We start from the raw sequence: 14,854 nt of genomic DNA on the forward strand, positions 1-14,854 counted from the left end.
TCACTTCCTCTTTCGAAAAGGGAAATAAATTAACCCATCAACTCTGACTTTCAAGGAGGTATTATGCTATAAATTTGTCCATTAACTCCTTCAACTCATTTAACATAGGTTACTTACCTGTCTAGATGTTCTAAGCATCTGGCTTCACATTGAAGATACTGCAATAAATAGAGACAGACCAAGTCCTCGGCCTCATGGAACATGAGCAGCCAGTTTTCTAACAGGTTCATTCAGTTTAGCTCATCTCACTGATGCCTTTCACTAGAGTCAAAGGCTGAGGCAAGATTAAGAAAAGCCAGAAACCCACGGTGTTTTGACCTATTACCCAGATGAGGGCTGTGATGGCTAATTTGACTAGGCCATGGGAGGCCCATATATTTGGATAAATACTATTCTGGGCATGTCTGTGAGGGTGTTTCAGGGTGGAATTAAGATTTGAATTAGCAGGCTTTGTAAAGCAGGTCCTTTATCAAGCCCATCTTTGCATGAAATGTTCCCTTGGAATCTTTAATTTTCTTGAAGAGATCTCTTGTTTTTCCCATTCTGTTGTTTTCCTCTATTTCTTTGCATTGATCACTGAGGAAGGCTTTCTTATCTCTCCTTACTATTCTTTGGAACTCTGCATTCAGATGCTTATATCTTTCCTTTTCTCCTTTGCTTTTCACTTCTCTTCTTTTCACAGCTATTTGTAAGGCCTCCCCAGGCAGCCATTTTGCTTTTTTGCATTTCTTTTCCATGGGGATGGTCTTGGTCCCTGTCTCCTGTACAATGTCATGAACCTCCGTCCAGAGTTCATCAGGCACTCCGTCTATCAGATCTAGTCCCTTAAATCTATTTCTCACTTCCACTGTATAATCTTAAAGGATTTGATTTAGGTCATATCTGAATGGTCTTGTGGTTTTCCCTACTTCAATTTAAGTCGGAATTTGGCAATAAGGAGTTCATGATCTGAGCCACAGTCAGCTCCTGGTCTTGTTTTCGCTAACTGTATACAGCTTCTCCATCTTTGGCTGCAAAGAATATAATCAATCTGATTTCGGTGTTGACCACCTGGTGATGTCCATGTGTAGAGTCTTCTCTTGTGTTGTTGGAAGAGGGTGTTTGCTATGACCAGTGTGTTCTCTTGACAAAACTCTATTAGCCTTTGCCCTGCTTCATTCCGTGCTCCAAGGCCAAATTTGCCTGTTACTCCAGGTGTTTCTTGACTTCCTACTTTTGCATTCCAGTCCCCTATAATGAAAAGGACATCTTTTTTGGGTGTTAGTTTTAAAAGGTCTTGTAGGTCTTCATAGAACCATTCAACTTCAGCTTCTTCAGTGTTACTGGTTGGGGCATAGGCCTGGATTACTGTAATATTGAATGGTTTGCCTTGGAAACGAACAGAAATCATTCTGTCGTTTTTAAGATTGCATCCAAGTACTGCATTTCGGACTCTTTTGTTGACCATGATGGCTACTCCATTTCTTCTAAGGGATTCCTGCCCACAGTAGTAGATATAATGGTCATCTGAGTTAAATTCACCCATTCCAGTCCATTTTAATTCACTGATTCCTAGAATGTGAGCTGTACAAAAAAGATTTTCATGACCAAGATAGTCATGATAACGTGATCACTGACCTAGAGCCAGACATCTTGGAATGTGAAGTCAAGTGGGCCTTAGAGAGCATCACTACGAACAAAGCTAGTGGAGGTGATGGAATTCCAGTTGAGCTATTTCAAATGCTGAAAGATGATGCTGTGAAAGTGCTGCACTCAATATGCCAGCAGATTTGGAAAACTCAGCAGTGGCCTCAGGACTGGAAAAGGTCAGTCTTCATTCCAATCCCAAAGAAAGGGAATGCCAAAGAATGCTCAAACTACCGCACAATTGCACTCATCTCACACGCTAGTAAAGTCATGCTCAAAATTCTCCAAGCCAGGCTTCAGCAATATGTGAACCGTGAACTCCCAGATGTTCAAGCAGGTTTTAAAAAAGGCAGCGGCACCAGAGATCAAATTGCCAACATCCGCTGGATCATGGAGAAAGCAAGAGAGTTCCAGAAAAACATCTATTTCTGCTTCATTGACTATGCCAAAGCCTTTGACTGTGTGGATCACAATAAACTGTGGAAAATTCTGAAAGAGATGGGAATACCAGACCACCTGACCTGCCTCTTGAGAAACCTGTATGCAGGTCAGGAAGCAACAGTCAGAACTGGACATGGAACAACAGACTGGTTCCAAATAGGAAAAGGAGTACGTCAAGGCTGTACTTGCTTATTTAACTTATATGCAGAGTACATCATGAGGAACGCTGGGCTGGAAGAAGCACAAGCTGGAATCAAGATTGCTGGGAGAAATATCAATAATCTCAGATATGCAGATGACACTACCCTTATGGCAGAAAGTGAAGAGGAACTCAAAAGCCTCTTGATGAAAGTGAAAGAGGAGAGTGAAAAGGTTGGCTTGAAGCTCAACATTCAGAAAACAAAGATCATGGCATCTGGTCCCATCACTTCATGGGAAATAGATGGAAAAACAGTGGAAACAGTGTCAGACTTTATTTTTTGGGGGCTCTAAAATCACTGCGGATGCTGATTGCAGCCATGAAATTAAAAGACGCTTACTCCTTGGAAGGAAAGTTATGACCAACCTTGATAATATATTAAAAAGCAGAGACATTACTTTGCCAACCAAGGTCCGTCTAGTCAAGGCTATGGTTTTTCCCGTGGTCATGTATGGATGTGAGAGTTGGACTGTGAAGAAAGCTGATCGCCGAAGAATTGATGCTTTTGAACTGTAGTGTTGGAGAAGACTCTCGAGAGTCCCTTGTACTGCAAGGAGATCCAACCAGTCCATTCTAAGGGAGATCGATCCTGGGTGTTCATTGGAGGGACTGATGCTGAAGCTGAAACTGCAATACTTTGGCCACCTCATGCAACGAGTTGACTCACTGGAAAAGACTCTGATGCTGGGAAAGGTTGGGGGCGGGAGGAGAAGGGGACGACAGAGAATGAGATGGCTGGATGGCATCACCGACTCTGTGGACATGAGTTTGAGTGAGCTCCGGGAGTTGGTGATGGACAGGGAGGCCTGGCGTGCTGTGATTCATGGGGTCGCGGAGAGTCAGACACGACTGAGCGACTGAACTGAACTGAACTGTAAAGCAGGTTGGAGAAGGCAATGGCAAGCCACTCCAGTATTCTTGCCTAGAAAATCCCATGGATGGAGGAGCCTGGTAGGCTGCAGTCCGTGGGGTCGCTAAGGGTCGGACACGACTGAGCGACTTCACTTTCACTTTTCACTTTCACACATTGGAGAAGGAAATGGCAACCCACTCTAGTGTTCTTGCCTGGTGAATCCCAGGGATGGGGAAACCTGGTGGGCTTCCGTCTATGGGGTCACACAGAGTCGGACACGACTGAAGTGACTTAGCAGCAGCAGTGAAGCAGGTTATTCCCTAATGTGGGTGGGCCTCACCCAATCTGTTGGAGGCCTGAATAGGACAAAAGGTGAAGTAAGGTAGAGTTCACTCTCTCTCCCTGTCTTTGAGCTGGAATCCTGGTCTTCTTTTGCTTTTGGACTTGGACTCAGACTGGGACTTGCACCACTGATGCTCCTTGGTCTCCAGCTGACTGACGGCAAATCTGGGATGTCACAGCCTCTATAACCGTATGAGCGAATTCCTTATAGGAAACCTGCCTCTATTTCTTTCGCTTTCTCTCTTTCCCTCTCTGTCATCTCTCTGCGTGCTGTGTGCTCAGTTGCTTCAGTCATTTCCAACTCTGTGCTGCCCTATGGACTGCAGCCTGCCACACTCCTCTGTCCATGGGATTCTCCAGGAAAGCATACTGGAGTGGATTGCCATGCCCTCCTCCAGGGGATCTTCCTGACCTAGGGATCAAACCCGCGTCTCTTCTATCTCCTGCTTTGGCAAGTGGATTCTTTACCACTGGTGCCACCTGGGAAGCCCAAGTGGGCTCTTTCTCTATCTCTGTCTGTATCTCAATCATCTCTCTATCTCTTCCTCTGTCACTATCATCTCTATCTTTCTCTATCTCTAATCCCCTATTGGGTTTCCCGGGTAGCTCAGATGTAAAGAGTTTGCCTGCAGTGTGGGAAGCCTGGGTTTGATCCCTGGGTCAGGAAGATCCCCTGGAGAAGGAAATGGCAACCCAGTCCAGGATTCTTGCCTGGAAAATCCCATGGACAGAGGAGCCTGGAAGGCTACAGTTAATGGGGTCGCAAAGAACTAGACATGACTGAGTGACTTCACTCACTCAATCCCCTATTGGTTCTGTTTCTCTGGAGAATCCAGTCTAATATAGGGTAATAAAAGGCAAAACAATGTCCATTATAAAATAGCTCTGCCTACAATTTCCTTTTTCACCTTTAAAATATCGCAATTTATTGAGAGATTTGGCTTTCATCTTAAAAGGCATTCTAGCAAGTGAAAAACTCTGGTATTTGGGAGAACACTAAAGAGCTTCTTTTTTGATAGTTCGGATCATCATTCTAATAAGTGAAAAGGAAAATGTATTGCTGCCTATACATCCCTACACCAAGTGAAACCCAAACCAAACCAAAACCACAAAATTTCTGTCCTGATGATTTGAAATCATGATGATGATTTCTATCCCTAGTTTTGAATGTGTTAGATGCATGCTATATGGAGAACAGTATGTTGGGTCTATTCTCTAGGTACATGACTTATATTAATGAAGTAGGTGTGATCCTGACAGATAACTGGCTCTGCAAGAAAGAAAGGGGTACCCTAAAAAAGTAAAGATAGAAGACCGCAGAATTCCAGGCAAGATAGATACCAATTTATTTAGAGTTCCAGAGGCACATTTTGAAAGTACTTTGTCTCACGGGATTAACCATAATATTAAACTACTTCAGTTGAGAGCTTTCTGTGAGTACTTGACTGAGATTTTAATAGCTTAGTGGGTGTTTGGTGACACTGACCTTAAAAATTTCCCAGGCTAGAATTATCTTAGTGATGCCAAGGTGCAGGGCTGTGGAGTCCTGGCTGTCAGCTACCTGTGCTGGGGAGAGACCCAGAATTTTATGAGGAAGGGAAGCCTTGGTCCTGCCTAGAGCTGCTCTTTGTTCCATGGCCCCTTTTGTTCTACATATATATCCTTTTTTATCAGGGAGGTTTTCTAATTGGGGTCTTCACTGGCATTGAGATTCTGTCCTTTCTATCCCTGGTAGGGCTGATTTTGAAAGTGTATGGATCTCCCATTCATTGGCAACACAGCATATTAGTTATCTAAGCCCAGGCCAGCAAATATAGTGCTTCTTGGTCAATACTAATAAAAAGCTCAGTTTTGAGTATATATTTTTATTTTATTTTATGGAGCATTGGCTGAAGGTTATGCAGTATAGTCATTCCTATGGATATTTTAAAATCAATCCTTGAGTTAAGGCAGTCGGTCAGCACCTGACCTCTCATGGAACTGCTGTTTTGAACTGGGCTTGGGAATTGGCTATGCATCTCCGTGAGAGCTTTCTAGGAAATATCTGACAGCAAGTTTATGCTGTAAGGAAGCTGATGAAGAGAGGACACAGTTCAGTGTAACCCAGATGATCCTCCTTAAGAGGACCTGTAGGAGAAAATTCTTCTCCTAAGCAATTACCATGCTATAATCATACAGATTCCAAATTGTATGATTAATTGCATTGTGCTTACTGTACAGTCTGCCAAGAATCTCAAAGCCAAATTCATGAACCACCTAAAGCACACAAAGACCTTTCTGATGTTTATTTTGCATACAATTTTCCCTACAGAATCATGTGACTTTTAAAAAAATATTATTGAGGTGAAACATAGCATGAAGCTAGACATTTTAAAGTGGATGTTTCAACAAATGAGGTAATCTAAAAAACAGAAACAGATTCACAAACACAGACAACAGACTTGTGTTTGTCAAGGGAGGGGGGAGGGAAGTATTGAGATTAGCAGATGCAAACTATTATATACAGGATGGATAAACAGTAAGGTTGTACTGTATAGCACAGGGAACTATATTCAATATTCTATGATACATCATAATGGAAAAGAGTGTGAAAAAGAATGTAAATATGTGTATAACTGATCACTTTGCTGTATAGCAGAAATTAACACAACCCTGTAAATCAACTATACTTCAATAAAATGAATTAAAACAAATGGTTCAAGTTGTAAAACGTCAACTATACAAAAGAAGGGATGATACTATTCAGCTAAATATTGTCTTATGTTATTCTAAAGTTACTCATTGGTTATAAATATCTGATGACTTCAAAAAAATAAATGATTCCGTAATTTTGAGTTTGGAAAATTCACAATATAGTGTAACCATCACCTCTGTCTTATTCCCCCAAATTTTTACTACTGTAAAATTATCATCTGACCTAGCTTTGTTTTTATCTTTTCTTCTATTTTCTTTCAATTCTTTAAAACAAAATCTCAGTGTGAAAGATTATGTGAAACCATATATGTCTGTAAACCATCATTATTTTTTTGGGGGGAATAATGCAGCATTTTAATTAAAAGATTACTGATAAAACTTAAGAAACAAGAATGACTCATTTGAAGGAGTTTCAAGAAGGCAGCATCAGCAGAAGCCTGTGCCAGCAGCGTCAAGTCGAATGAAGATGGAAATGAAGCTGCTAAATTGAAAACAAAATCTGTGATTTTTGTGAAATTTGTGTCCCTGTAATGTGTGAAACCTTGTGAAAACTGTGGTGATTAGGAGGTAAGATTAGGAGGTGAAGACTTACAAGGCTAGACTACTAAAACAATGACAATGTAGTGAAATAGAGAAGAAAAGGCTATGAGTGGAGGGCAAACAAGATTGAGGGAATATAGTTTTTTAAATGATGGGGCTACTTAAGCCAAGCATAGTGTAACAGATGGATGGTACTGACTTTGTGACCAGCTATGGTGTGACTTGGAGAAGACTCTTGAGAGTCCCTTATACTGCAAGGAGATCCAACCAGTCCATTCTAAAGGAGATCAATCCTGGGTGTTCATTGGAAGGACTGATGCTAAAGCTGAAACTCCAATACTTTGGCCACCTCATGCGACGAGTTGACTCACTGGAAAAGACTCTGATGCTGGGAAAGGTTGGGGGCGGGAGGAGAAGGGGATGACAGAGAATGAGATGGCTGGATGGCATCACCGACTCTGTGGACATGAATTTGAGCGAACTCCGGGAGTTGGTGATGGACAGGGAGGCCTGGCGTGCTGTGATTCATGGGGTCGTGGAGAGTCGGACACGACTGAGCGACTGAACTGAACTGAACTGATGGTGTGACTTTGAGCAAGGCACTTCCCATCTCTAGCCTTGGTTTTCTTACCTGTGAAACATAAAGTTTAACTAGATTATATCTAAGAGTCCTTCCAGCTTTAGTGTTCTTTGCTATATTTATGAATGGAAGGAATGTATAATAAAATGAAAACAGTAAAGCAATTTTGAAAATACAATAACACTTTCATCATACATATACTATCGTTTTAGTTAATATACCTGAAATGTTGATCTTATAGTAAAGCTTTTTTGATATCATAATGAAGGAAAGGGATTCAGTGAGAACTTTATCTCCCTCATGTCATCAAAAGGTGGTTTGTTTTATCCAACCAACTTTTAAGTAATTTAAAAGTCAAAGTAGTTTTTGATGTGGATTGTGGCTGATTATCAATAGCCATGAATACTTTGTTACTTTTTCCATCAAGAGACAAGAACTGTGTTCCCTCCTCTTTAAACAAAATGGCTGCCTAACCATTGGTATGTGAGGATGTAACACTATTTCTGGGCCCTGAGGAGATTGGCACCTTCCACTTTTTTTCTCTTGTGGTAATGACTCTTTGAAACCAGCTGTCATGCTGGGAGGAAGCTCAAGCAACCTCTCAAAGAGGATATACAGAGAAGAAACAAGGCCTCCAGCCAACAGCTCTGGCCAAGCACCAACTTGTCAGCCCTGTGAGTTAGCCCTCTTGAAAAAAGATTTTCAATACCAGTTGAGATAGTCTAGCTGACACAATATGGGGCAGAGAAGAGCTGTCCCTACTGATTCCTGTCCAAGTTTCAGATTTATGGGCAAAATAAATGGTTGTTAATTTAAGACACTTACTTTAGGGGTGGTTTATAATGCAGAAATTGATAACTGTATCATGTGGTTAACATTCATTCACTGGTAATCATGTAAACCAAATATGATCTGTATAGGTGGTTCTGCAATCATGTTACATATGTTTTTGTGAAAAACCTGGTATACAGTAAAATTACATACTAATTTCACACAAGGTTTATGAGTAAAATAGAAATGAGATAGACCATTCAAACCTGTAGAAGTTTTTAAAGAGCCCTAACTAGAACAGTAAAACTCCTGTAAAAATATCAACAGCAACAATCTTCCTTGGCATTTTCACTTAAAATCATAGATCATACTTATCAGCCTCATATTCTGAGGTTCCATGTTTCCTTAAAGGCATTTTTTTTAGAGCTTCACTAGAGAGCTGTATAAAGTGGGAAGCATAGAGATTCCTAAGAGGTTTCCCTGGTGGCTCAGTTGGTAGAAGAGTTTGCCTGCAATGCAGGATACCTGGGTTTGATCCCTGGGTTGGGAAGATCCCCTGGAGAAGGAAATGGCAACTCACTCCAGTATTCTTGCCTGGAGAATTCCATGGACAGAGGAGACTGGTGGGCTACAGTCCATGGGGTCACAAAGAGTCGGACAAGACTGAGTGACTAACTTTTACTTTCAAAGCCATTATATCCACTATTTCTTGAACTAAAAAAGAACTCTTCTACAGAATATTGGCTTTTGTTTTCATAAGGTCTTCATATATTGATAAAGATTTCCTCTTAAATTATGAGAAAATTTGACCCTATTTTCTCAAAATTAAACATTCTTGAAATTTCAGAAGTGAACTCAAAGCTTCAAAAGACTAAAGATAGAATTACTATATGATCTAGCAATCCTCATCCTGGGCATATGTCCAGACAAAACTGTAATTCAAAAAGATACGGGCACCTCAATGTTCATAGCATCACTGTTCACAATAGCCAAGACATGGAAACAGCCTAAACATGTGTTGACAGAGGAATGGATAAAGATGTGGTATAGATGGCAATGGAATACTACTCAGCTACTGAAAAGAATGAAATAATACCACTTTCAGCAATATGCATGGAACTAGAGATTATCATACTAATTGAAGTTAGAAAGAGAAAGACAAGTACCATTTGATATCACTTACATGCAGAATCTAAAATATGACACAAATGAAACTATCTATAAAACAGAAATAGACTCACAAATATAGAGAACAGACTCGTGGTTGCCAAGAGGGTGGGTGTTCAGGGAGGGTTGGAAATTTGAGTTTAGCAGATGCAAACCATTATATACAGGATGAATAAACAATAAGATCCCTACTGTATAACACAGGGAACTATATTCAATATCCTGTGATAAACCATAAGGGAAAAAAATCTGAAAAAAATGGGTACATATGTATGACTGAATCACTTTGTTATATAGCAGAAATTAACACAACATGGCAAATCAACTGTACTTCAGTTCAGTTCAGTTCAGTTCAGTCGCTCAGTCATGTCTGACTCTTTGCAACCCCATGAATCACAGCACGCCAGGCCTCCCTGTCCATCACCAACTCCTGGAGTTCACTCAACCTCATGTCCATCGAGTCGGTGATGCCATCCAGCCATCTCATTCTCTGTCGTCCCTGTCTCCTCCTGCCCCCAATCCCTCCCAGCATCAGAGTCTTTTCCAGTGAGTCAACTCGTCGCATGAGGTGGCCAAAGTATTGGAGTTTCAATTAAAAAAAAAATTACTGAAAAAGTAAAAAATATAAAAAATGTGAACCAGGAAGATTTCAGTATTTACTGACATCCTTATAGACCAATTACACATGTGGTAACTGGCAGTAAAGAAACACACATGGAAGAACAGAGATATCTATGGTTAACCTGTATATTGTGGACAGGAACATAAACACTGATTGTAAGGGCCCAGTTCTCTGTCGCCATAGTCCCTTGCTGTGGATGTGGGCTTTAGGACCAAACTTGTCCTGACAAGCTCTCAGGTTTGAAGCCCAGCAGAGACAGCTGTTCTGCGTGGGCAGTTGGTGCTGCTTTGGTTTCACCAGATCTGTCGGGAAAGGGCTTTCAGTGTTCTCTGTGGGACTGGGGCCGAGAGCTGAGGAAAGGAAGCTGAGGGTGATCACCTCGTCAGAAGAAGGAGTTCAGTGGATGGCTCTTCTGTTGGAAATGCTATGGGGAGCCACCCCTCTCCCGGGCTGGGGAGGACTTTATCATTGGACTCTGAAGCAGTGTCATAGATGGATTCCTCAAAGAGGATGTTGTCAGCTGACATAGACCCTACGGGAAGGGTCTGTGACTCTAGAACATGGACTCTACTCACCAGGTGGACTGTGTCCTACTCCGTCCACTGTCTCCAGCCTGGGTTGACCAAGAGGAAGTTCTGGACTCAGAGTAGCATCCTGAAGAAGGATTTAGAGACAGCTGTTGACAAGAGACATTGCTCTGTATCCGAGAAGGGCTATGCTCTGCATTTTTTTTTAATTTAATAAGCAAATCATTTTGTAGTGGACTTGAATCTACTGCAGATTCTGATATAGGTTCTGATACAGAAACAAGCTCTGAAAGGAAAAGGTGCATCGATACAGTAGCAGAATACAGTCTCTTGGCTAACTGAGTCTGTCTGTGTAGGGTTAACTTATAACTGAAATACTTCGAAACATGCATCAATCATGTTTGAACTTATGAATTCTTTCATTAAAAAAGGGAATAGAGCTTAGTCAGCACTTTCAGTTATGAACACCCAGTGACAACTTTTAGCGTAAATTAAATGAACATACCTTTAAATGAAATACAAAAATTATTACTGAATTCATAACTTTGTAATTCCTAAGACATTAATCTATACTTGCAACCCCTCCAGAAATATATAAAGACCTTAAGACTTAATAACAAATGTATTTTTATGCTTGTATTTGTGTCAGAAAGTCAAAGTCAAATAATACATTCTACTGTAAGTATTCTTTTTCACTTCACGAACACATTTATTTTATCAAAAAAGGCAAATTCTGATTCTAATTGGAACAAAGCTCTATGTTGAAGAAAACTGAATTTAAGGATATTTGAAATGCAAGTTGTATTATGTTTTATTAATACAGACACTGAAAGTGGGTAAGAAAGTACTGACTGTAAAACACAGAAAATAATTATATTTATTTGATTATTTTAATTGGAGTACAGTGATTTAAAATGTTGTGTTAGTTTCAGGTGTACTAAGTGACTCAGTTATATATATACATGTGTTCATTCTTTTTTAGATTCAGTTGGCACTGCAGAGGGCATCTTACTCTGTTCAGTCCTTAGGCTGTTTTTTTTGATGGAAGTTTGGAGGCTTTGTTCCTATTTGAAGGACAAAGGATAACAAACTCACCTTTGTGATATCAGTGAGGAGAGTGGGCAGCACCAATTGGGTGTCAGGATCCAGGCTTGGCAATGACCCAACAATTTCTGTGGGTGAAAAAATATCACAAGGGTTCAATCCCCCCGACTCCCCCTTTTTTTTTGTGGTTGGGGCAGTAAGACAGTGAGGGTTGTAAAATGTGGCAAAAGTCAGTCCTTAAGGAGGGTACAACAAATGATCAAGAAATCAGCATCAGATGCATTGGTGGTCATTGATCCTTCAGGATCTACTGAAGGACTGTTGCAGGGGGTGCATTGTGCAAGTCTATGTGATAGAACAGTTATTAAGGTGGCTTTTAAAGTCTTTAGCTGTACACATTTGGACCAAGCAGCCAGGCTCACTGGCTAGGCCAGTGGGAACAAAAATATTGCTAAGCTGACAAAGAAAGGAATGTCTAGAATAAATCCTGGAACCAAGGACCATTTGTGAGTCCTTGTGAGGCTTGCTTCTACCCTGAAGCTAGATTTTCAGATTATCCCAAAGGATAATTTAACCAAGAGACCAACCTAGAGTATCAGGTGGCCTTGGAGATGAGCCTGAAGTTTTTCACTGAACTAGAAATTCACAAGTGAACCAAGAGGATTTTAATGCTTACTGACATCTTTACTGACATGCCCTCTATCTAATCCCAAGAGATCTTTGTAAAGTTTTCCAGAGTTGAGTTTGACTATATAAATTACAGAAACAGAACTGACAGAGAATGCCAGTTTCATGCCAGGTCACACTAAAATGACATTTCCAGTGCTCATCTATTATGCCCGGAGCACTGGGAATTGTGAAGAGTTCCAGGCTCCTGGGTCCCTCCAGGCACCCTCTGAGGGGCCTGCTTCTCTGCTGACTTCTTTAGATCTATACACTCTTCTCTCTCCATAACTCTCTGCCCTAGGAAGTTGACTTATATGAACCATATCAGTGGTTCCTCGCTCCCTGTCTTTGGGATGGCTTAGATGAGGGGTCCTCAACCCTCAGGCCTGTACCAGTCCAAGGCCTGATAGGGACTGGGCCACACAGCAGAAGGTGAATGGCAGGTGAAGGAGCAAAGCTTCATTTGCGTTCCTGCATGGCTCTCCTCTGCTGCATTACTGCTGAACCATTCCCTTCCCCCTTCATCTGTTTGCCATGAAACCGGTCCCTGGTGCCCAAAAGGTTTGGGACTGCTGGTTAGATCAGGCCTGGAGGTAGTGGCGGGGCCTTGCTGCTTCCAGCCCCAGGGGTAACTGTTCTAGTCCTCTGGGCATAGCGTGCATGTCCAGTCATGTCTGACTCTTTGTGACCCCATGGACTGTAACCCATCAGGCTCCTCTTGTCCATGGAATTTTCCAGGCAAGAATACTGGAGTGGGTTGCCATTTCCTTCTCTACCTCTGGGCATTAGGGAAACCTTTATAAATAGTCCCTTTATCAAATTCTTCTCAAATTACTCTAATTTGAATGTCCCATCTGTTTCCTCCTGGGCCCTGACCAATTTACTAGATGAGGGAATCTGGGTTGTGCCAGGGGAATACAACCCAGATTCTTCTCTCCACCTGGACTTGGTGGGTTACTGTTGTTGAGCTGGATGGAGCTACAGCTGTTGGCTTTCCTAGAGCTATTTATGGCATGAAGTGGTCATGGAAGGTTTATCAAATGATACCCTGGGGACGGTGAGGAAAGACAGAAATGATACCTTCCAGAGTCACAGTTGGACCGTAAGGAAGGCAGTGAAGTGAAGTCGCTCAGTTGTGTCTGACTCTTTGTGACCACATGGACTGTCGCCTATTATGCTCCTCCGTCCATGGGATTTTCCAGGCAAGAGTACTGGAGTAGGTTGCCATTTCCTTCTCCAGAGGATCTTCCTGACCCAGGGATTGAACCCAGGTCTCCCACACTGTAGGCAGACGCTTTACCATCTGAGCCACCAAGGAAGGCAGAGAGCAGAAGAATTGATGCTTTCAAACTATGGTGTGGGAGAAGACTCTTCAGAGTCCTTCGGACAGCAAGGAGATCAAACCAGTGAATTCTAAAGGAAATCAACCCTGAATACTCATTGGAAGGACTGATGCTGAAACTCCAATACTTTGGCTACCTGATGTGAACAGCTGACTCATTGGAAAAGACCCTGATGCGGGAAAGATTGAAGGCAAAAGGAGAAGAGGGTGACAAAGGATGAGATGGTTGGATGGCATCACTGATTCAATGGACACAAACTTGGGAAGACTCTGGGAAATAGTGAGGGACAGAGATTCCTGGTGTGCTGCAATCCATGGGGTCGCAAAGAGTTGGACATGACTTAGCGACTGAAAAACAATAGCAAAACAACAAAACAAAAATGCAACAAAAGTCACAGAAATGATCGACTCTACAGGACCCATCAAAATGACAGTGACCAGGAGACATTCACGCCTCCTTGTCTCTATCAGAATGAGGATAATCCCAGAGCTATGAAATCACCCACTGACCGTCAGTGAACTGAATGGTCCCCACATCCAAGGAATGGTCTTCCTCCAGGGCTCTGCTGATCAGCTTCCTGAGCTCTGAAGCTGTGGGATAGAGTTCTCTTTGCTTCTCTTCCTCCATCGTTCCATGAGGGTCTCCTTCACTTTCAATTTTGTTGGAATCAAATGACAGAGGGTCACTGGCAGGGCTTTTTGCTTCTACCTTGCCTTTCTTAAAGATGGCTGTAAGTTGCATCTCTGTGGAGCTTGTCCTGTAGGCAGCAGGGGACACATTGCACCCAAAGCCATTGTTAGATGCCTTATAAAGAGAATCACTATGCTGCTACAAAGCTTCAGGACAGCTTCAACATCTTTCCTGATCGGCTCTTAAGGAATATCACACTTGAAACTAATTTCAGTGTTGATCAGAAATTTGGAAGGTGGGAAAGAATTAATGTATATTTTAGCTCTGAAATAGATTGTTATGATGAGACTTAAATCCAGCTTGAAGAGGGACTGCTAATTGGATCAAGGGGCCATAGATTTTCATTTCAGGTCTTTGTGAAAAAGTGTTAATTGCCAAGAGGTGCTGGTGTTGATCAGTGTTTTTCATGGCCAGTCAGAAGGAAAGATGAATTGTCTTTTTTTCTCTACAAGTAGCCTCCTTTAGGAAGGTCTGTGAAATAGAAGTAGGATAGAGCAATAGGACAATAATGTTTAGGTGTTATAAGCAGGTCAAAGCTTCAGTTCTCAAGGCTATTTCTTTCCTGTTCTTTTCCAAGAAGCATTTTTTAATGAAAAAAATACAACTCTATATTAAACATAATTTTGTCTTCCCTCAAGTTGCTTTTAAAATAACATCTTGGAAGGAAGATGTGAGAAAAGAGAAAGGGAAGTAGTTCATGATTAACTGTATTTATTCTCATATTTATTGATTCAATGCCCTTAAGCATT

The 14,854-nt window shown here is 41.6% G+C and overlaps 1 protein-coding gene across 1 annotated transcript in view; it reads right to left on the reverse strand.

The window, feature by feature from the left end:
- Positions 1 to 14,854, reverse strand: part of IMPG1 (interphotoreceptor matrix proteoglycan 1) — a 164,099-nt gene that overhangs the window by 81,906 nt on the left and 67,339 nt on the right. Inside the window, 3 exon segments of the mRNA XM_055433698.2 lie at positions 10,411 to 10,489; positions 11,458 to 11,534; positions 13,925 to 14,172. Of these exon segments, the coding sequence (XP_055289673.2) occupies positions 10,411 to 10,489; positions 11,458 to 11,534; positions 13,925 to 14,172 (404 nt within the window).

Source organism: Moschus berezovskii, chromosome 10 (genome assembly GCF_049115385.1).
Source record: "Moschus berezovskii isolate FMDL1 chromosome 10, NW_MosBer_1.0, whole genome shotgun sequence".
Classification (NCBI taxonomy): domain Eukaryota; kingdom Metazoa; phylum Chordata; class Mammalia; order Artiodactyla; family Moschidae; genus Moschus; species Moschus berezovskii.